This window comes from Phacochoerus africanus, chromosome 2 (assembly GCF_016906955.1).
Source record: "Phacochoerus africanus isolate WHEZ1 chromosome 2, ROS_Pafr_v1, whole genome shotgun sequence".
Taxonomy (NCBI): Eukaryota; Metazoa; Chordata; class Mammalia; order Artiodactyla; family Suidae; genus Phacochoerus; species Phacochoerus africanus.
Genome location: NC_062545.1, coordinates 131037125 through 131060322, shown reverse-complemented (window position 1 = coordinate 131060322; position 23198 = coordinate 131037125). Strand labels below are relative to the sequence as shown.

The 23198-nt window shown below is 40.9% G+C and overlaps 2 protein-coding genes across 7 annotated transcripts in view; both read right to left on the bottom strand.

The window, feature by feature from the left end:
* Nucleotides 1-3740, bottom strand: part of VPS39 (VPS39 subunit of HOPS complex) — a 51643-nt gene extending 47903 nt beyond the window's left edge. For all 4 annotated transcript variants that reach the window (XM_047766607.1, XM_047766609.1, XM_047766608.1 and 1 more), the window contains exon 1: nt 3534-3740. In XM_047766607.1, coding sequence (XP_047622563.1) covers nt 3534-3606 — 73 coding nt within the window. In that variant the 5' untranslated portion in view covers nt 3607-3740. The remainder of the gene's footprint in view (nt 1-3533) is intronic.
* Nucleotides 3741-6573: 2833 nt separating this feature from the next.
* Nucleotides 6574-23198, bottom strand: part of TMEM87A (transmembrane protein 87A) — a 44578-nt gene continuing 27953 nt past the window's right edge. For 2 of the 3 annotated variants that reach the window (XM_047766604.1, XM_047766605.1), the window contains exons 13-20: nt 20331-20439; nt 19132-19190; nt 18267-18370; nt 10480-10553; nt 9541-9602; nt 8553-8608; nt 7450-7480; nt 6574-7191 (exon numbers count right to left, since the gene is read on the bottom strand). In XM_047766604.1, coding sequence (XP_047622560.1) covers nt 7150-7191; nt 7450-7480; nt 8553-8608; nt 9541-9602; nt 10480-10553; nt 18267-18370; nt 19132-19190; nt 20331-20439 — 537 coding nt within the window. In that variant the 3' untranslated portion in view covers nt 6574-7149. Of the gene's footprint in view, nt 7192-7449; nt 7481-8552; nt 8609-9540; nt 9603-10479; nt 10554-18266; nt 18371-19131; nt 19191-20330; nt 20440-22521; nt 22591-23198 lie in introns of all 3 variants that reach the window. The other variant, XM_047766603.1, reaches the window with a different exon arrangement.

The window sequence follows — 23198 nt, the reverse complement described above, 5'->3', positions numbered from 1 at the left end:
AACATACAGCACTGGGGGCAATCCATAAGATAAGGCTAAGTAAAAGAGTAGCACAATGGTGGATGAGGCAGTCTCTTTGATATAGAATAGTTAGGGAAGGTCTTATGTGACATTTCAACAGAGACCAGAATGAACTAAGGAATGAGCCATATAATATCTAGGACAAGCGAGTACCAGGCAGAGGAGACAGCAAGTGCAAAGACCCTGACCTAGTTACGTGCTTTGTGTGCTCATGGAACAAGGAAGACCTTGTGACTGGTACCAGAAAGAAGCAAGGGGTAAGACCATAGGAGATACGGTCAGGGAAGTAACCAGAGGCCTGAACATGATGGGCACTGCCAGTCATGGTAAGGACTCTGGAACTTATTCTAGTTGTGACATGAAGCTACTAGAGGGTTTTGAGCAGAGAAGAGATGTGACTAGATTGAGTTTTCAAAGGGTCACTCTACCTCTATGTGGATAAAATACTGCAAATGGCACAATGGCAAACCCAGGGTGATCAGTCAGAACACTACTACAGTAATCACATGACAGAGAACAGTGCCTTCATCAACAGTGGTAACAGCAGAGATAGAGAGAAGTGATGGGCTTATAGGTTTTTATTTGTTTGTTTTTTAGCTGTGCCTTCAGCATTCAGAAGTTCCCAGGCCAGGGATTCAAGCCACAACAATGACAATGCCAGGCCCTTAACCTGCTGAGCCACTAGGAAACTCAGAGATTGTAGAATTTTTCAGGAGGTGGCACAGACAAGATTTGTTGATGTACTGGATGTGGTGTATAAGAGAGTAACAGAAGAATAATTCCAAGGAGCAAAATAGAAATACCATTTGCGAAGATGCGGGATACAGGAGGACAGGCATGTTTTGACATCAACAACTGTGCTGGCCATGCTACCAGATATCCAAATGAAGATGCTGAAGGGGTAGCCCAAAACCTACCACAGCATCCTGGTAGGCAATGGGCATTTCTCCTGTAAACTGGAGATCAAGACCAAAAGCTATCTACAATTTCAAAACTGTGTTTTCAGAAAGCACAAGTACAGGGAATCTTTACTGTGACAAAGTGGAGTTGGTGAGACTGAAGCATGTGTCCTATACTAGTCTCACAGGGTATCAAAGTCAAGGATTCTGACAAGCTAAGTAAAGTGTGGTAAGCTGCTGCATCCATCCTCTTTATTTTTTTCTATTTATTTATTTTTTTTAATTTTTTTTGTCTTTTTGCCATTTCTTGGACCGCTCCTGCAGCATATGGAAGTTCCCAGGCTAGGGGTCTAATTGGAGCTATAGCTGCCAGCCTACGCCTATGCCAGAGCCACAGCAACGCCAGATCCAAGCCGCGTCTGCAACCTACACCACAGCTCATGGCAATGCCGGACCGTTAACACACTGAGCAAGGGCAGGGATCGAACCAGCAACCTCATGGTTCCTAGCTGGATTCATTAACCACTGCCCCACGAGGGGAACTCCTTATTTATTTTTTTGACTGAACCTGCAACATGCAGAAGTTCTCCAGCCAGGAATCAAACCCATGCCACAGCAGCGACCCAAGCCACTGCAGCTACAATAGTGGATCCTTAATCCACTGAGCCACATGGCACTCCCTGCATCCATCTTTTTTACACCCTAGTCTGAATGGAATATCCCACCCTCCATCTTCCCATATTAGGCTGCATATGTCTCTAGAATCATTTATCTTGTAATCTGTTCATATTTGTCTGCCACTGTGTGTCTTGGAAGCACTGGCACTGTTTCTTATTCATCCTTGTCTTCCAGTCCCTAGCATAGAGACTGGTCCATGCAGGTACTTAACACATACTTGACGACGAGACAGGAGAATGAGCTTCTTTGTGCTGAGTGTCAGGTCTTTAATTTTTTCAATTTCTTTTTTTCTCTTCTATTTATTTTTAACTTTTACTGAGAGCATTTAATGACTGAAAATGAGATGGGTTTTTTATTGTTTTGTGTTTTTGTCTTTTTAGGGCGGCAGCCGCTTCATGTGGAAGTTCCCAGGCTAGGGGTCAAATCAGAGTTGCAGCTGTTGGCCTATGCCACAACCACAGCCAACACCAGATCAGAGCTGCATCTGCAACTTACACCCTAGTTCATGGCAATGCCATTTCCCTGACCCACTGAGCAAGGCCAGGAATCAAATCCACGCCCTCATGGATACTAGTCAAGTTTGTTACTGCTGAGCCACAATAGGAACTCTGAGGTTTTCTTGAAATAACTGGAGGAAGCAGGATTCTCTCCTAACCCAAAGGGCTAGGACAGTTTGCTGTAGAGGTGTGACTTTCAAGAGGCCCAGGGCTAAACAGTAAGGTCCTACTGTATAGTATAGAGAAACTGATAAACCATAATGGAAAAGAATATGAAAAAGAATGTGTGTGTGTGTATGTATAACTGAATTACTTTGCTGTACAGCAGAAATTATCATAACATTGTAAATCAAATATATTCAATAAAATAAATTAAAAAAAAAAGAGGCCCAGGGCTGCTAAAGGCAAGAGGGCACATATTAGCAAAATGTGGTAAAAGCACCTTACTGAAGAGGATATGAGAACTCTGACTGGGTGGCACTGCCTATAGATAATGAATAGGATGCGGCTACCACCAAGATTCCACCAGACCCATCCACAGGTACCTAGCTTAGCATAAGATTTGATTAAGGATTCTGAGCCACCTTTTTATGGCCCTTGATTTCTAGGATCTATCTATACATTAACAGGAAAGATGGAAGTTACTTCTCTTTGGTCTTCGGTTATCAGACACAAACACTCATAGATAGGAGCATAAAGTTCATAGTCAAGAGTCAAGGTTTATTTCAGAAATCATTTGAAATTCTGGAGCATTGCAAGTGAAAAGATGCTGACCCTGCTTTCTGCACTGGCCAATTCCAAGAGGATCATGCAAGCTTTTGTGGGTTAGATTTCATGACATCCTGGAACCCACAAGGGTTGGATAACCTGGGCACTTTGACTCTAAAACAATTAACCACTTGGTTAGATTAAGAGTGGAGAGTAGTAAGTTAGCTACAGGAATGTAAACTAAGCGATGAGTGATCACTAGGGGAAAAAGGCTTACGTGTTAACTTATTCAATGCAAAAAACAGCCACTAAAACCAAAAAAAAACAAACAAACAAACAAACAAAAAAACAAAACAAAACAATGTTGTCTTTCACCTGGAAAACACAAAAATCCGGACAAGTTCAAGCCCATGGCAGGCGGAGAACTTCCCACTGCTTTGTCCTCCCCAACTAAAGACTTCTTAGGGATCGAAATAAGCCAAACCTGAGTACAATCAATAAGGAAACCTCCACCTCCAACCCTATACCGAGAGCAAGAGCATGTGAACGTCCTTAAAATACGTGGATCCCCGGCGACCACCCAAATAGCCCCACGACCCTCGTCAACAGTGCTTTGCCCTCCCCCTAACCCAGGACCCTCTCGGACGGCGTCAGACCGGAGTCCACACAGCCAGTCGCCCGTCCACTTCCCTAGCCTCGTGAAAGGTCCGGCGCTGACCCCTTGGCTCACCCCAGGCAGCCAGACAGTCAATTTGCAGAGGCAGTTTTTCTAGGATCGGAACCGGCTCGAAGGCGTCGTGCATGGCGGCGAGCGAAATCGCCTCCGCGGTCTCACCCGCACTGTTCGGGGTCGGAACGAGGCCAAGAGAAGAGACAGGACCCCTGTTACTGGCCCGTAGACAACAGAGCCATCTTCAACACCGGACTTCCTGTAGAGTGAAGCCCTCCCCTTCCGCAGTTGAAGCCCCGCCCCTTCCTCCCCGGCTTCCGGTGCAAACTCGAGGAATGCCCTGGTATCTGCGTCCTTTTTCACCCAGGAACAAGCTTCTCCATTGTGGAGCCTGAGTTAGCCATGCACTTAACGAGGAGGAAAAAGGATCTTAATATTAGAAATGTATAAGGCAGCATAGTATGGTGAAAAATTCAGGCTTTGGTTATCAGACCTAGATGGGAGATCTGCCATTTAGGAAATTAGCTAAGTAGCTGTAATGTTTAAGAAACTTAATCTCCATGGGAGTTCCCTTCTTGGCTCAGCGATGAATGAATCCAACTAGGATCCATGAGGATGCAGGTTCCAGCCCTGGACTGGCTCAGTAGGTTAAGGATCTGGCTTTGTGGTGAGCGGGGCTGTAGGTTGCAAATGCGACTGAGATCTGGCATTGCTGTGGCTGTGGGATAGGCTGGCAGCTACAGCGCCAATTCAACCCCTAGCTGGTAACTTTCATATGCTCCAACTGCAGCCCTTAAAAAAAAAGAAAGAAAGAAAGAAACAATCTCCAGAAACCTTAGTTTTCTTTTCTGCAAAATGATGGCAGTTTGCCTACCTCCTAGCCTTTTGAGCGATTAGCAATGCCTGACACTCTAAGCACCCAGTAATTGGTAGTTTTAATATTACCTTATAAGCCCAAATAGTTTAAGTACTTTACCCATATATTTTAAAGATTGTTCTAAAAGTGTGGTCCCTAGACCAGCAGCATCAGCTTCAACTGGGAACTTGTTAGAAAGGCAGTCTCATTCTCAAAAACTAGAGTAGGGGCGAGGAGGCGGTGTCCAGCAGCCTATTATTTAATAAGTACCCAAGGTGAATCCATGAAGGTTAAAGTTTGAGAACAAATGCAAGAATGATCTGTCATCTGGCAGTTTACCCACAAAAAAACAGGTATGTCATAAAAGTAAGCATTTGGTTTAAAGCAAAATATAAAAGAAAAAGAGTGAGTCCATGATAGGAGCTGTAAAAACAAAAAAACCCAAAACAAAAACACCCTTGGTCACTTTATTTTTATACAGTGTTAGTTTCTTCATATGAAAATTAGGAATATTGTCCCATCTTTACCAAATGCTGTTTCGGATAATCAAATATTTTCAAGTAGTAAACATAAAAACTGTTAAAACTTTGTGTTGTGGCTGGTTTTCACTATAGAAACTGAACATCTTGAAAACTTAGAATTACCAGCCGCTGTGCTAGAAAGCCTAATACTTTGCTGTGCTGGAAGTTCCAGGTCCAAGGACCAAGACCAAAATAGCAATGTAAACTTTAAAGTAACAGGTCAATATGATGCTATAAATTCTTTCTGAACCTATCCTAAGAACTGATGCACTGTAGCCAATCCTAGTAACACAAGAAGCCATAAAAGAAAGCAGAATTATCAGGTCCCAGACTATAGAATTTGTACTATACACCCCTGCTTAACACAATAGGTTTTTATTTTTGTTTACCTAGTCTCAAGTCAACATCTAGCCAGCCTAAAAATTGACCAACTATCTTGATGCATTATGACTATTACTCACTTGCTAAGTTTCACCGTGGGAAAAGCAAAGCAATTGGCAGTAATACCAGCCTTCTACTAGTGGGTCAACCTGAGACTAGAGTCAGTTCTTCGTATTGTTCTTTAGATATACTGCCTAGGTGATTTTTGTTGTTGTTGCTGTTAATCACCATACCAAACAGTTATAGAGAAATGTTACATAAATGTTAACACTTTCACTATAGTATGAGTTAGTGAAGATTGTGGTTGTGTGGTCACCGGTTTGAACAGAAAATAAGACAACTATGAAAACCATGGAAGGGGAGTTCCCATTGCGACTCAGGGGTTAACAAATCTGACTAGCATCCATGAGGATGCAGGTTCAATCCCTGGCTTCACTCAGTGGGTCAAGGATCCAGCATTGCCGTGAGCTATGGTATAGGTTGCAGACACAGCTCGGATCTTGTGTTGCTGTGGCTATGGTGTAGGCCAGTGGCTAGAGCCGCAATTGGACCCCTAGCCTGGGAACTTCCATATGCCATGGGTTTGGCCCCAAAAAGCAAATAAGTAAGTAAATGAATAAAATAAAAACCATGGAAGGGAAATTCTACAAGAGAGTTTGGGAGAAAGAAGGGTCTTTAGGAAAAAAGTGAGAAAATCTATCAATTTTGTTAAAATTTTTTTTAATATTAAAAAGTGGTATGAACTTTCTATGCAGAACAAAAATCTTGGGAAGGCAAAACTGGACAAAACCATTCAAACAAATATAGTGCTTCAAATGAATCCCATCACCTTGTGATGTTTCTTATAAACAACCGCTGAACCAACACCAATACAAGAACAGTTGATCCTAAACAATGAGCAGCAGTCCAGGGCCTCCACACTATTTCATGCAGAAAAAATTGTTTAAGCCAGAAGGACCTGTTTCTTTTATATTAGCTCCCGCTTCTGAAGCACTGTAATCCCTTTAGCAGGGTGCTCACTCACATGCACTTAAGATGGACTGCCTCTCTGCATCTAGTGCAACACCCAGTGAAAGGCATGAAAGCAAACAAAGCACTGCCTAGGACTCCCACAATGCCGTCCTAGGAGGCTTACAAAACAGTAGTTAAAAGTTCTGGAGTGTGCACCACATTGCCAGCAATGGGATGTGTCACAATAGCAGATGTCAAAAGAGTTAAGCTAATATTTCTCTCTAAAGTACATCTGAAATAGAAAAATCTTCAATATACACCATTTGTAAACAAAATTGCACTTGATTTCGCTTTTCAAATGATCTTAACTATACTGTAACAGTCTCTCTTCTTTTTTTTTTGTTGTTCTTTTAATCATTGATAGAACCGTGGCTCCTTAACACAAAAGGATTCTTTTTTTTTCTCAAAACTACGTCTGCAAGATTTAACCTTGGCTTCCCAGGAAATGCAAAAATAATTAACAATTTCCCCCATCACCTATTTAACTCCCTAAATAAATAAAAATTACAGGCAGTTGCTCCTGGATATTACATATTATGACATTGATGTCATAGTTCTTTAGGAGATGTTAAACTTTTTAGTGTGCAGATTAAACAATTTAAACATTATAGGAGGTTCAGGAACAACATATATAAAAGTTGCATAAACATCCACGTCAGGGTAAGGAAGAGAAAGGGGCATCAATGCTGCAAATAAAAAACTTGTAAGTTTTTCTCATCCTATGAACTTGTTTTCAATAGAATGCTCTCCTTGTTGCAAGACCTTTCGCCAGCTCCAATGCACAAAGATCAAGGAACAGATCAGGATGTCATTGCCTCCTTTAATCCCACGGAGCAGTGCAGAGACTGACACAGAAGCTGATCTCTTCCCAGTCACTAGCCATCTTCAACTGCGAATCTTCCCATTCCTACTCCATTTTGGACCTTTCGAAGTGCGTGATCATTCGTTCCTGGGGGGGCAGGGGTCGGGGGAAGAAGGTTTATTCTATGTGTATTAATTCAAATGGTCTACATTCCAAATATCTTTTACAAAGAGGATCTCACACATTTTCTGTAAGTACTTAAGTTCACTAAATATTTACAGCAATGGTTCTTAACCATCTATGAAGATTTTGAAACACAAAGATGTCCAGGCCCTACCCAAGATTTAAATGAATGGAAATTTCTAGGCTACCGGATATCAAACTGCAAATAGTTTGATTACTAACCTCATCTGAATCCAGAAGAGCTGGAAGTGCTCTGCAGAGACAAAAACAAACTGAATGATGTAAAATATAGCCATAAATGGTTCATAAAGGACAAGAGAAAAATGAGTGCATTTAAACTTTTTATAATTATCTAAGATTTGCATTCCATTTCAGAAAAAGAAAAAGCAAATACAAAAAAATAAGACTCATACTTACTAGAACTATATGGACTTTAATAGGACCAATGTTTAATTAAAATTAAAGGCATGGAGGAGTTTCCATTGTGGCTCAGCAGAAACAAATCCGTTGAGGTTGCTGGTTCGACCCCTGGCCTTGCTCAGTGGGTTAAGGATTCGGCATTGCCATGAGCTGTGGTGTAGGTCAGAGACGGCTTGGATTCAGCATTGCAGTGCCTCTGGTGTAAGCCAGCGGCTATAGCTCTGATTCGACCCCTAGCCTGGACCTCCATATGCCATGGGAGTGGTCCTAAAGATACAAAAAAAAAAAAAAACCTACAGGAGTGGGAAGGAACTTGGAAATTTCAAAAGGATTATCTGATTTTAGGAAGATCTATAGCTAAATCTTTCAGAGCAGAAATGTCATCTAAATGAGTAATATATATTACTTTTATCTGTATATCAGTCCTAGTCTTTAATTATTTTTTAATGTCTTTTTAATATTTTTAAAATTATTTCAAGGAATTTAATCTTTGACTTCTAGAGTTAACTACAAGCATTCCTATTAGTATGTTCTTCCGCTCATTCATTTAAAATAATAAGAGTGGAGTTCCCGTCGTGGCGCAGTGGTTAACAAATCCGACTAGGAACCATGAGGTTGCGGGTTCGGTCCCTGCCCTTGCTCAGTGGGTTAAGGATCCGGCGTTGCCGTGAGCTGTGGTGTAGGTTGCAGACACGACTCGGATCCCGCGTTGCTGTGGCTCTGGCATAGGCCGGTGGCTACAGCTTCGATTCAACCCCTAGTCTGGGAACCTCCATATGCCGTGGGAGCAGCCCAAAGAAATAGCAAAAAAAAAAAAAAAAAAAAAAAAGACAAAATAAAATAATAAGAGTAACACTGACTTTGAAAAAGGCCACGGTCATTAAGGTAATGATTCAAATACTTACACATCTGTCACAGATGAAGGAACATTCTCTTCTACCCACTTTAAATCATCTTCCTGCTGAGAATATATAAATGCCAGAATTACTAAAATGAACCAAAAAATACATCTCAAGTAAGGATTTAAAGAGGTCGCAATTTAATCTTTTGTCATTCTGAAGGAGTATAATCATGAAACGGGACTGCTAACAGAGAAGTCAAATAATGTAATTAAAAAACCATATAACCAAAATATAAAATATCTCACATCCTTAAAGGCTTTCTTCTCAAGAGTCTATTACCTAGAGTTCTGCTTCATGTAAGCTTTGCTCCTTAAAACTGAGATAAATTATAAAACCCTTTTAAAGGCATAGTGAATGCATAGTTCTTAAGAGAAAAAAAAGGCTGACTGAAAAAAATCTTGATCTTTACTACAAAGAAGATCACGTTAGGTTATTAATGGGGCTATGATTTCATTGATGAAAACCATTAAAAAGAATCATGAGACTAGTCTAGAACCTTTTCAGGACATAATAGTAAACCATCTAGTTAAAGATACTAGGTCCTAGACAGAATCTCTTGCTGTGTCTTATTTTTTAAACTGTTATGTAAATACATTAAGAGTTTTATAGGAGTTCCCGTCGTGGCGCAGTGGTTAACGAATCCGACTAGGAACCATGAGGTTGCAGGTTCGGTCCCTGCCCTTGCTCAGTGGGTTAAGGATCCGGCATTGCCGTGAGCTGTGGTGTAGGCTGCAGACGCGGCTCGGATCCCGAGTTGCTGTGGCTCTGGCGTAGGCCAGTGGCTACAGCTCCGATTCGACCCCTAGCCTGGGAACCTCCATATGCCGCGGGAGCGGCCCAAGAAATAGCAACAACAATAACAACAACAAAAAGACAAAAAAAAAAAGAGTTTTATAAAGTAAGCCTAATTCAGCATAGGTAAAAAAAATCATGAAGGCCTGTACATAACTGCTGAGCTCCAGGACAGAGGAAAAAGAAAAGTCAAACTTACTGCTTTGTTTACTTTACTATTTCCATTTGGTTCTTGTTTGGTACTTCTCATTTTCATTCCTTCTACAGAAGACAAAAAAAAAAAGATTGGTTAACTCCATCAGGAGACCAGCAAAAATGTATTCAAAGATTTATTGACACTAAATTTATACTAAAGATAGCTTTCTCCATCTTTATATCTGTGCTGAGAAGTTCAAAGTTAGGTTTTCAGCTCATCTCTAGCAAGTAAACTGGATATTTATTTATTTACTTATTTAGCTGCGCCCTTGGCATATGGAAGTTCCTGGGCCAGGGACGGAATCCTTGCCTCAGCTCTGATCTACACCACAGCTGCTGCAATATCAGATCCTTAACCCACCATGCTGGGCCAGGAACTGAACTAGTGTCACCAGAATGACGCCAGATTTTTAACCCACTGTACTACAGTGGGAACTCCTAAGCTGGATATATAATGTACCATTATTTATCGAACTTACCATGGTTTCAACTAAAGATCCATACCCTTACTTTCACTTCCCACTAATTTAACCACATACCAAACTGAAGAACAACATGTTATAAAACGATAAACAATGTACTTTATATCAAAGTCTCTTGGAGCTCCTGTCGTGGCACAGGGGAAACGAATCCGACTAGGAACCATGAGGTTTCGGGTTCAATCCCTGGCCTTGCTCAGTGGGTTAAAGGATCCGGCATTGCCGTGAGCTGTGGTGTAGATCGAAGACATGGCTCGGATCTGTTGTCGCTGTGGCTCTGTTATGGGCCGGCGGCTACAGCTCCGATTCGACCCCTAGCCTGGGAACCTCCATATGCCGCAGGTGCAGCCCTAAAAGGCAAAAAAAAAAAAAAGTCTCTTTATTTTGATAATCTAAATGTTATACTTCATTTCTAAAAACCAGAAAAGAACAGAGCACAAATAAAAGCTGAATTTTATCATTACCAAAGCTTTCTTTCAGCATTGGTTCTTTTTGTTCATCCTCCTCCTCTTCCTCAGACAATGGTGAAAAGGCAAACCTAACAGAACAAAGGTAAAACAGAAAAAAATCAGAAAACTAAAAAACTACTCCACTATCTGGATTTAACAGGACAAATTATGAAACCTCAACTATAGTCATTCAAAATCAGTTCAATGAATAATAACATAATTCTTCCCCATCATAAAGCTCTTGATTGCCTACACTAGCAAGAGAAGCAAGACAGTATGATATTTACGAGTGCAGGCTCAGCCACAGACTACTTGTGATCTTAGACAAGTTGCTTATTTCCTCTGTGCCCCAGGTTCCTCATCTGTAGATGGGGATAATAATAGAACATTACTCATAAAGGTGTTGTGTGAAAAGCAGGTAAGTTAATTCAAGTAGAGTGCTCAGAATGACAATAATCATTCAATAAATGTTCGTTTATAAGCATATGTATCACACAGGGGTAAGCAAATTCTCATGTAATTCAAAATTTCAGCCTTCAAATTGGTAGTTATAAGATGGAGAGCTTGGTCTTGTGTGCCCCACGTAATTGAAGATCGCCATTTCCAAGTGGGGAGCTGAGAAGATGAGGGCCCAATCTGGTATATTTCAGTTTTCTTTCCTTCACAATTTGCAAGAGATTCAGCAAAACAGCTGGAGGATAGGTAATTCTCAGAATGCTTTGGCTTTGAACTCATACTGCTGCCTATTTTTTTCCATTTTACTGCTGCCTATTATTTTCATTCTACCTTGTTTTAAAATCTCCCTTACATGATAAGAAAAACTCTTAATAGGGAATACCTAAAACCTTTTAAAAGGTAATTAACAAAAATTACAGTAAATATAAAAGTCAATGTGATGCTTGAGATGCACTTATTTTAAAGTCAGAATAAGATAATGAGGCCCACTCTCATTTCCTCTATTCAATATTATACAGGAAGGCCTAGCAAACACAAGAGTCAGAAAGAGACAGGAAGATTACTAATTGGAGATAATAACCAATCTAATGAGAAAATCTAGAAATTATTAGAACAAGATAACTTAGGAGGGCTGATGGATATGATAAACAAAAACAAAAGCATTCCTACCTTAAGTGGAAAAGCCTTAACTATTTTTTTAAAAGAGGTTGCATCCATAACAGCCACAAAATTTTCAAAACACACTTAAAGTTACAGAACTGAAGCACTGAAAGGACTGAAAAATGGAGAGATATCACAAAGATAAGGTTATCAAAAAGATATATAATTTCCCTCATTAATCCATTAAACTCAATTAAAATCCAATCAAAATCTGATAATGGTTTCCTAAAATTAAACAAGCCAATTTTTTTTTTTTTTTAAAGAGCAAAGACTCAGAGTTCCCGTCATGGCACAGCAGAAATGAATCCAACCAGGAACCATGAGGTTGCGGGTTTGATCCCTGGCCTTGCTCAGTGGGTTAAGGATCCAGCGTTGCCATGAGCTGTGGTATACGTCACAGACGCAGCTTGGATCTGATGTTGCTGTGGCTGTGGTATAGGCTGGCAGCTATAGCTCTTATTTGAACCCTAGCCTGGGAACCTCCATATATAGTGGGTGCAGCCAGCACGTGCGGCCCTAAAAAGCAAGAAATAAATAAAAACAAAATTTGCAAATACATATATCTTTTAACCCAGCAATCCCAAGTCCACTGGCTAATATGTACTGAGCATCTGGTATTGGGCCACTGTGTACTGAAAATTTAACCTTATATACACAAGGAGAGGTCTGGCCTTTGTTCTCAAATACTGGGAGGTAATCTCTGCCCCTGGCATATCCTGTCTGATGGGGAGTATCTTTGGTCACCCACTTGGGCTTTGGCCACAAGACAGTCTAAGAGCATGACTTGTGATGAGGTCTCTATGGCATCACTTCCGATCTCCAGAGGAATTAGCAACTGAAGCAACTGGAGACTGAAGGTCAGCCACACAGGCAGTAGGTGATCCAGCCCCAATAAAAATCTCTGGACACCAAAGGCTCGAGTGAGTTTCCCTGGTACACTGCAACCTGGAAGAGGAAACACTGTAACTCCACAGGGAGCAGACAACTTGACATGCTGCATTTGGACCTCTGCTGAGCTCTGCACTCTAAGTCTCTTTCCTTGGTTTTTTTTTTCCCCCTGTAGGACTGCATCTGCAGCACATGGAGGTTCCCAGGCTAGGGGTCGAATTGGAGCTGCCACAGCAACGCCAGATTCCAGCCGTGTCTGCAACCTGCACCACAGCTCATGGCAACTCCATATCCTTAACCTACTGAGTGAGGCCAGGGATCGAACCTGTGTCCTCATGGATGCTAGTCAGATTTGTTTCCACTGAGCCATGACAGGAACTCCTCCTCTTGGCTGACTTTAATTTTTAACCTTTTTCTGTAATAAGCCCTAGATATGAACATAACCGTGTTCAGTGGATTCTATGAGTTCTTCTGGTGAATTATCAAATCTCAGCTAGACTTGCAACTGGGGGTCAGAGGTAAGAACAGTCTTATGGGGACCATTCCCTCAGATTTTGCAGGGTGGCTAACTCCATGTAGCCAGGAACAGTTCTTTGCCCCCATGGAACTTACATCTGGTTTGGGGGGTGGGGGCTGGGGAGAGAAGGGAGATAGTAAATATTAAATATATAGATTTTAGATGGTAATAAGCACAATGAGAAAAAAATGGGGCATGGAAGTATTGGAGTGTGTAAGAATAAATGCATGTAGCTTAGCCAGGACTCCATGGGGCCTTCCCAAAACAGATCCTCCCAGGTCCTCTGCCTGCCTTTCCTACAAAGAAAAACTTTAGCCTCCAAGACCTTCCCAGAATTCCAAAGAATAAATTTAACCAGAAAAATGAGAGTGGTCAAGGGAGTTCCTGCTGTGGCTCAGTGGTAACGAACCCAACTAGAATCCATAAGGATGCAGGGTGCAATCCCTGGCCTCGCTCAGTGGGTTAAGGAACTGCCATTGCTGTGAGCTGTGGTGTAGGCTGCAGACTCGGCTCCGATCTGGCATTGCTGTGGCTATGGTGTAGGCTGGCAGCAGTAGCTCTAATTCCATCCCTAGTCTGGGAACTTCCATATGCCGCCAGGTACAACCCTTAAAAAGAGAGAGAGAGAATAGTCAAGCAAGACAAAATATGTTCAGCAATTAAACAAAGTCAAGGACCTTTAGTTCCCCTTCAAGAGCTATAGATAATATTCTGAGCCATGTCCTTTGAGCTGTTTTGCAGAGCCTGAAATCCCCAGCAGATAGAAGTTAACTGTATGCTGCCACAAACATAGACCCCAAATGGTTTGGAATCAGAGGGCTAACAGTGTTGACTCCAGATTACCTCACCAGCAACCAATCAGAAGAATGTCCAGGAGCTGATCATGAACCCTAGACCACCCCACGTGACTCTGTCTTTTAAAATCTTTCTGAAAACCAAGAGTAATTAAGGAGTTTTTTTTCAGTTTGCTTTTTTCCTTTCTTTCTTTCTTGGGTGCCCCACTGTATATGGAGTTTCTGGGCCAGGGATCAGATCCAAGCTACAGCTGCAACCTGCACCACAGCTGCATTAATGCCAGATGCTCTAATCCACTGTGCTAGGTGGGGATCGAACCTGCACCCTGGCACTGCAGAGACACCACAGATGGCACTACACCACTTAAGGAACTCCAAGTTCAGATTTTTTTAAGCAAGCCTGGACTCCTTGCTTGGAGCCCTGCAATAACCACTATGCTTTCCTTCACTGCTGGGACCCGTTCGTGAAAGTCTGCCTCCTGATATGGTCAAGGAGACTGATGACCCCAGACTGCATGGCAAGTCTGGGAAAGCGACAGTCCTGCTGCTTCTTCTCTGTTCAGTCATACTGCCAATGCAAACTTTGGGAGCTGGGGAATTACAGCTTAATAAAAGATTCCAAGAAAAAGACCCAGGAGAGTGTAAACGTCAGGGATTAGTGCTTTCTCAGAAGCTGCAAGAAATCCCTAAAGTCCCTACAATTCCCCCTTTCTCTATCCCCCTTTCCACTTTGGGGACTGCCCCTTTCTAAGAAAGTCCCCAATAGAATGCTTTCTGATTACCAGTGTTTGTGAGAACAATATGTTTAGGTTTGACAATAGGCCAAGACATGGGCCATTTAACCCCTATGTGTGAAGTTGTTTTCCCTACCAGGGAATAGTTGATAAATACAGTAGGCACTGGGCATTGACACGAGGAAAGCTGGTACAGTTTATACCTAGCAACTAAAAACAAGTTAGGAAAATATGGGGCTGCTGCAAAAGGCCAGCCAATTGTGAACTGATATGTCAGGTCTATTAGCTCTACCCCAAAGAGTGTAGACGTCACGGCCTCTATTTCTACTGTGATCTGCCCTTTTGATCTAACCACAAAGACTAAAAAGATCTTCTTTAGAAACCTTTGATACTATATAACTTTGCTAATGAAAAATAGAGCTAAACAAAGAGATTTCTATAGTTAACAAGCCTTCTCTTTCTGTTCCATAAGAATTAGGTCACAGTTATAAGTATATTAAATACTGAGAAGTCAAGTGGAAAGAACAAGAAAAAAAACCATTGTGAATGTCCCCTTGATATGCAAATCATGAGGATATAGTTGGTGGATTGGAAAGTTAAAAAATATCAGCAGATGTATGATGCATGCTAAGAAGAAATAAAAATTGTATATAAGCTTGGTCGATTCAATCAATAAACAAGCAGTCCCACACAAACGCTGGGTCTGTGTCCATTCCTTCGCCGATGCTGCCCCTCCTTCAGGAGGCCCTGGACCTGCTGGAGCGGGACTCTGGCACTTCACCACAATCCAGTGCCAGTAGACTGGCCTTATTGTACATGGGCAAATGGACCCAAGTTTGGTTCAGTAACATGTGCAAGGGTATTTAATATATTCTTGTAGCTTATTCCTATTTTTTTGGCCCCACCCACAGCATGCAGAAGTTTCCAGGCCAGGGATAGAACCTGAGCCACAGCAATGACAATGCTGAATCCTTAACCACTAGATCATTAAGGATCTCCACTTACTCCTATTTTTAATACCCCTAAGTATAAGAGTTAACAGAGTAGGCCTTAAGAAGGGCCTACATAAAAGGATGCCCCATGGCTGATGTCCAGGAACTTGGCACTTGATCTGGTGCCTAAATGATTAAGGGTAGATCACTGTGCCTAGACTGAATATGCAATTTATAATAAAATTTGCTTTGCTTCTGGGGATCTGGAATTTTACCGTATATTAGGTAGAGGGTGCTTATGCGACCAGCCCCCCCATAATAACCTGAGTGCTAAGTCTCTGGCTTCCCTGAGTATTTTTTGCTGCTGGGAAAAGAAGCATACTTGATGTACTTCCTTAGAGGAGGAAAAGAACATTCAGAAAACAAGGAAGTTCCTGTCATGGCTCAATGGTTAATGAACCTGACTAGTAACCATGAGGTTGCAGGTTTGATCCTTGGCCTTCATCAGTGAGTTAAGGATCCAGCATTGCCATAAGCTTTGGTGTAGGTCGCAGACATGGCTCGGATCCCATGTTGCTGTGTCTGTGGCATAGGCCAGCAGCTGCAGCTCCAATTCTACCCCTAGCCAGGGAACCTTCATATGCCATGGGTATGGCCCTAAAAAGACAAAAGACAAAAAGAAAACATGGATTTTTCCATACTCTACCTGTGTCCTTTCTCCTTGCTAATCTCACCATTTTACTGTAATAAACCTTGGATCTAAGTATTTACTCACAACTATATGCTGAGTCCCATGAGTCTTTTTTTTTTTTTAGGGCCACAGGTGCAGCATATGGAAGTTCCCAGGCTAGGGGTCAAATCAGAGCTGTAGCTGCCAGCCTGCACCACAGTTCATGGCAATGCCAGATCCTCAACCTACTGAGCAGAGCTAGGGATTGAACCCACATCCTCATGGATACTAGTCAGGTTCGTTTCTGCTGAGCCACAATGAGAACTCCCACGAATCCTTTTAAACATATTGGTGGTCTTGGGGACTCTGAAACACTCGAGCTGGAAATAGTCCAAATACCCATAAATAGGGAAGCAAGTTAATTAACTTTATTACAGCTGTACCATGTAATATAGTGTCATCCATGAAAATAGATGAGTTTAATTTAAGCCAGTTGTCTTGGAAAGTATTTCCACAATGCACTGTTGAGTGAGTAAAAGAAGATTCCATATTTGAACATGGAACAGCCTAATCAGATTAGGCTATTGACATGGGAATTACAGGCAGTGAGCACAATGTTTTAGAAGAAAAGGAGAAAGGAAAAGGGGAGGTAAAGCAAAACAATTTTTAAAAGACTGAAGAAAGGTGAGCTCCCATCATGGCACAGTGGGTTAAGGATCCAAATGAAGCAGCTCAGGTCACTTTGGAGGCATGGGTTCAATCCCTGGCCTGGGAACTTCCCATATGCTGTGGGTGCAGCCATTAAAAAAAAAAAAAAAGATTGAAGAAAGGGAAAAAATTTTATGTACAGATATATTAGCAAGTAAGCAGAAGATGAACAGCTTGATGTAGAGGGAGGGGGCAGAAAAGGCTGGGAAACAGCTGCCAGAGGTGACGGAGCAGTGGGCCCTGCCTGGTGCGTGGGAAGACGAAGGTAGCAGATTTCAGTCTGACCCAGATTACCACCTAGAGTACAATGGGGCAGTTGGCTGAGCCCATGGTCCCTGTGCTGCCTCATTAAAGGAGGGGGTAGGGCCACAGGCTTTGGGCAGCATCTGAAGAGCCATAGGGCTCCCACTTTTATTCCCACCCTAAGAGTTCTAGGAGCCAGCCTGCCATTAAAGGAGTCACTGTGCACTTTCATCCCAGAATCCTGTCACACTGCAGTTGTTTCCTTTCTTCTTTCCTCCACTTGGGTCTTAGGAATGCCACAACTTCAAAGACCCCAGAGTCTAAGGGCAGCTATTTTCCTTGAGCTGTTGTGAGATGGTTCTTTCTTGCCCCTGGCTGTCCAGGAAAGCCTAATGGCAATGTTGGAAGGCTTCCTTTTGTGAGTTTTGTGGGGAAGGAAAGAGGATATAGATTATATAGAAAGAGGAAATATATATGTGTGTGCCTATAATATGACACAGGAATAAATCTATGAGAAGTCTATCTACAAAAAATAAATATATTGATCAATGTAAAGGGTCACCACACCCTTAGTTATAGCATCTCATCCTTTCCTTTCTTGGTGTAGTTGCATAATATAAGCCCTTAACTGTCTAAATGCACAAGAAGAGAGGGGAAAAAAAGGGAAACAAAGGCATGGCTAGTCACAAAATAAACACAGCCAATTCCTAAATAACTGAGATTTTCCTATAGGAACAAAGCAAACAAAGCAAATTCACAGTCAGTCACTTAAGTTTTCATTTTACCCTCTCTATTGTAACAAAGTAAGCTGAGCTTCTAACTACAGAAATTGTTCTTTCCTTTTGGATGCTAGTTAGGTGAGACTTTCATTACAACTGTCACATAACTATCCACCTCCCTTATTTACCCATAAAAATACTTACATTAACAGAAGATGTCAGAACTGAAAGGGACCTCACATCAATAGGTATCAATTCCCCCACATTATGTGAAGATGAAAGAAAGGCCCAGAGAGGTGAAAACAGGCAGCATGCCAAAAATCAATTTAATAGGAGAGCTGAGACATGAACCCAACTCTCCTGATTTCAGGCCCAATGAGTATTATTTCCATTGTATGACATACCCCTGACACTGTCACAACACTAAATTGATGACATGGCTATTCAATGGTTAACAACATGAATAAAAAGTATCAAAAACCTCTGGTTGTTTGCAGATGGTCGCCACAGAACCATGATGACAAAGAGGATCATAGAGAATAGCAACCGCCAGATGGCATCGTCTACCCACAGCTCCCGCCAATCCTACCAAAAGGGGGAAAAAATACATTTTTTATGCATTATCTTACCCCTTAAAGCCTCTGAAATAGAACGAAAACTATTTAATCATTCAATTTATATTTACTAAGGGCTTGCTATGTGCTAAGAAGCACTGTGCCAAGCGCTTGGGATAGAAAGTAAATGAACCTAATTTCTTTCCTTGTACTGTTCACTATTGTGAAAGAAAAGGTACTGAGTAGAGCACTTGTCAATGCTTCATTAGAGCTGTGAAAACCTTTAGGGAAGGGTTTTTATAACTTGGTAAGAGAAAATAACATCAGGTTATTTTTTGTAATTTTCATTTATTTAGTTTTACCAAAATAGAGCCTAAGATGCCTCCGAAGAAATGCTAATGGCCATAGTCTTTGTGCTCAGATCTTAAGGACATGGCTTTTACTCAGACTGGCATTATTCACACATACTTAATGTTTAGGACTCTGGACATCTTGACTGAGAATTTTTAGTTAAGGCAAGACTGGGTTATGACAGACCATGGTTATCACTTATAAAATTCTCTCGAGCTACTAGTATAGTTAGACCCTCTCTCCCCCAAACAAAACACAACAAACCTACCATACCAAGCACTACAGTAACGCAGAATACTCAGAAGAGATGCATTCTAATCCTCAGAGTAGAGACAAATCTAATTTTTTATAAGGTGCAAACCTTACTATCATCATCATCATCATCATCATTGTGTATAACAAACTGTATACTCTTCATAAATCCATGTGTTTGTAACTCACCGACTGACAAGTCACTATCCTGAACTTCATGGTGGTCCAGATGATAAACACAATAGATGCTAAGAGGAATTAAAATACCAGATCAGTGTAAATGTTGCTTTACATCCCCAATTACATTCTTCAATTCTGATTAAGTGGAATCACACACATCCCTAACCCCCAAACATCACATTCACTTTTCTGGTTTTTAACATATTTATTCAATACAGATTTATTTAACTACTGTACTTAAATAATAGTTTTGTTTACTATCTGGTTACTTCAGTAACCCTGAGAATTGGAAAAGAAGATAATGGAAGTAAGACTTTTCCCAGCATTATCAATAACAGACTTTTTCCCTTCCTTTATCCTTAGCACAGTAATGCTAATTTGTCTTTAGCTGGTCAGATGGAAAAAAAGGTTGATAAAATGACTATAAGACAAACACAATTTGTTGGTTCTAATCACAGGCTAGACCTCACTATTCCTGGTACAAGGGCCAAAAGGCCGGAAATAAGCCTACTCTGGCTATGTTCTACCTAATGCCTATATTTTACACATGCTTAGTGACATACGTAAAAGGAATATAATGGTGGAGTTCCCGCTGTCACTCAGAGGAAATGAATCTGAGTAGTATCCATGAGGATGCAGGTTTGATCCCCGGCCTCACTAAGTTGGGGATCCAGCATTGCGGTGAGCTCTGGTGTATACTGCAGATGAAGCTCAGATCCCTCGTTGCTGTAGCTGTGCTGTAGGCTGGCAGCTGTAGGAACTTCCATATGCCACAGGTGCAGGCCTAAAAAAGCACACACAGAGAAAAAAAGAAATATAATGGGAATGTAATCTGACCTAAAATTCTATAGCTATTTAATAAAACCAAATAAGCAAGTATTAAAGTCTTCTAAAAGGAATCCGAATGGTATATGGCACTCAAACTAACTTGCCTCAAGAAAAAGAATGGAGACAGGATAGCAATATACTAAGAGCTGAAATTATATGCAATTAATTTTCAGTTAGTATACTTAAAATAAGTGGTTCTCAATCTTTTCTGAACCACAAATGCCTCTGGAGAATCACAAAAGTTAAAGATCCCTTCCCTAAGTGAAATCCACAAATCTTTTCTATGTAATTTTAGAGAACCCACCCATGACCTCTTAGATTAAAAATCTCTGTTCTACATGGATCACATTTAAATATGAGGAAGAAAGTCCCCAGCTTACCTGCCACTGCCAAGATAAGCGTGTTGGTGAAATGTCGGTATAAAGAGAGTTTTACAATGTTCCTCCGAAGTTTTAATAGCTTCATTGTTTGAGTCAGACTAATAAATATGTGTTTGAAGGTCAAGGAAATCAACAGTCAGGAAAAAACAAAAGCTAGTAAATTAACCCTCATGTTACTAGGAGGCTCTGGGGTCATAATGACAGAGCTATGGATCCCATAGGCCTTACAGCTCTCTTATTCTCAATCTCACAAACACCCCAAGCCTTACCAAGGTTAATAAGAAAGTCTGCATTTTCAATGAGATACTGAAGATGACAGAACCAGGATAACATGAGAACAGAAAAAAAATAAGGGAGTCCCCGTTGTGGCTGCTCAGCAGAAAGGAATCTGACTAGTATCCATGAGGACACAGATTCGATCCTTGGCCTCGCTCAGTGGGTTAAGGATCCAGCGTTGCCATGAGCTGTGGTGTAGGCTGCAGACTCGGCTCAGATCCCCAGTTGCTGTGGCTGTGGTATAAGCCAGCAGCTGCAGTTCCGATTCGACCCCTAGCCTGGGAAACTCCATATGCCTCGGATGCAGCCCTTAAAAGACAAAAAAAGAAAGAAAATAAGAAAAAAGAAAAGAGGAAAATGTTAAATAGAGAAATAAAGAAGCATTTTTCTAAAAAACAAAAATGAAATAAAGACAGACAAATAGAAGAAAATGAAATGAAAATGAGTAAGAGGCAAGGGAATATGACTTAGCATTACCTTCCCTCTTCCTTTAAGGTAAGCAGCTCTGTTTTCACTGTCCCAGCTAACTGAGGCTCAGGTCATAAATACACTCATGCCTACAACCTTCCAGAGTTCTATATTCAAACCCCTTGTGCCATATGAATAAAACTGCCATCAGTTGCCTAATCAATGCTGAATTATAAAAGGACAGTACAATTAGAATTCACTGATGATTCTAGGCAGTTAGGCTCTAAAAGCAATGACTCCATTTTCAGAACATTATTCCCAAGTAGAAGCTGCCACAGAAGACAAGAAGGGAACTGATGACTACCAAAGAGGATATCTACTCTCATGTCCAACTTCCAGAATGAGCAAACACGAAAATGAGTGACTTGGAACTTGGTCCATGCTTTGACAGAGACTGAGCTGCTACCTAATCATTGGTTTATCTTACTTAGGGTCTAATCCCACCTCCCTCTCTCCACTCCTCCCAATTTATAGAGGGTCACAAAACACATCTGAAAAATAAGTGATCTAGAACAGCTTGGCCATTTGAATCAAGATTTCAATTTCAAAGATTTTGATATATGACAACCTACTCAAATTCACAGAATTGTAGTTGTGTTTACATTCAGCTTTTACAATCACCACAAGTCTATCGAGACAATAATATTGCACAGGAGCAGGGCAGGAGCAGAGCAGCCAGTGATTCAAAGTGGGGTGCATCAAATACCCCCATATCAAAACATATTAAAAAAGAAAATCCCAAAAAATAAAAATCCAAAAACTCAAATCTTTACTCCTATGGGCCAAGCCCCTAATAAACAATATTTAATTTTAAGAGTGGGAGAAAAAAATTACTTAAATAGAAATTCATCTGTTACATGTTGGTTGACTTGGCCTGTAAATGAATCAATATTTATTTCAAAGAGTTGAAGCCTTCAGACAATCTCAAGTCAGGTTTTGAATAAGGATACAAAACATTTACCCTGTAAAGGTTTAAATCTACTAAAACCTACACAGAATTTTAAGAGCATCACACAAACTTAAGTAGTTCCCAAAACGGAGTTTAAGAATCAAAATCTTTTCATAGTTTTCAAAGTATTTAATAATCCCCCAAAAGTGAAAGAAATGGCAGGACAGAGCATGCCAGTGATTCTAAGTAGGGTGCACAAATAAGTCCAAAGTAAAGTGAAATGTTCATTGAAAAAAAAAAAAGCCAGGAGCTTTTATCCTGTGCTCAGATCACAATCACCAATTTCTGATGCAATTTTAACAATTAAAAATAAACAAAGGAATGCTTACCTGAGGCCCCAGGGTGTTAGACTGAAAATACCCTAATCCAGACTAAAGGGTAATCAACAAAACTGGTTAAAAAAAAAAAAAAAAAAAACCCTTGGCAGAAAGATCAATGAAAACCCATCTCCAAAGGGAGAAAACGGACCGCCATCAAACAAGCCAATGAGAAGGATATCCACCAGCACAGGGCAGTGTCTAGGAAAGCCAAGGGGATAAAGGCCAAGGAAGCAAGATCAGTCTGGGCCTGCAGACAAAGAAAAAGAGGTGGTGAAAAAAGAGATGTCTAGAAAGGAACAGAAAAGAAATCGGCAAATGATTCTGCATTTTTAATCATCTGGAGTGCTTCTGCATTTGAACTGAAAGAAAACAAGAAGGAGTAACATTTGGTGCCCTCGTCATTCTTCCCTTCTGACAAACCATCATGTAGAATATACAGCTGTACACATTTCGCACAAATTGTTGATTATGATCTCAATACAATGAAACATGCTGCTAACTAACAAGGGACAACCACCAGAGTTCCTAGCATGCTAAGGTCCACATTAAGAAGCAACCACACCAAAACTGACATGGTGCTATAAGCTCCCCATCCCATCCTACTATTTCTAATTATTTTGATTTTAGCTCTATGTTTAAAAAGGCCCTCCGCATAATTAAAATCACTTCATCATTAATATACTAAGAATTACTGATTTCTAATATTGTACTACAATATATTTTTACAAAAAAGAGCTCACCTCGAAATAAGATGTAAGGCAAATACCTTATCTGTCCCCCAAACTGTGCTGCCTGTTTCCACAAATTTAAGACGCTATTTAAACAACCCTAATTACCCAATCGCCAGGGCATTAT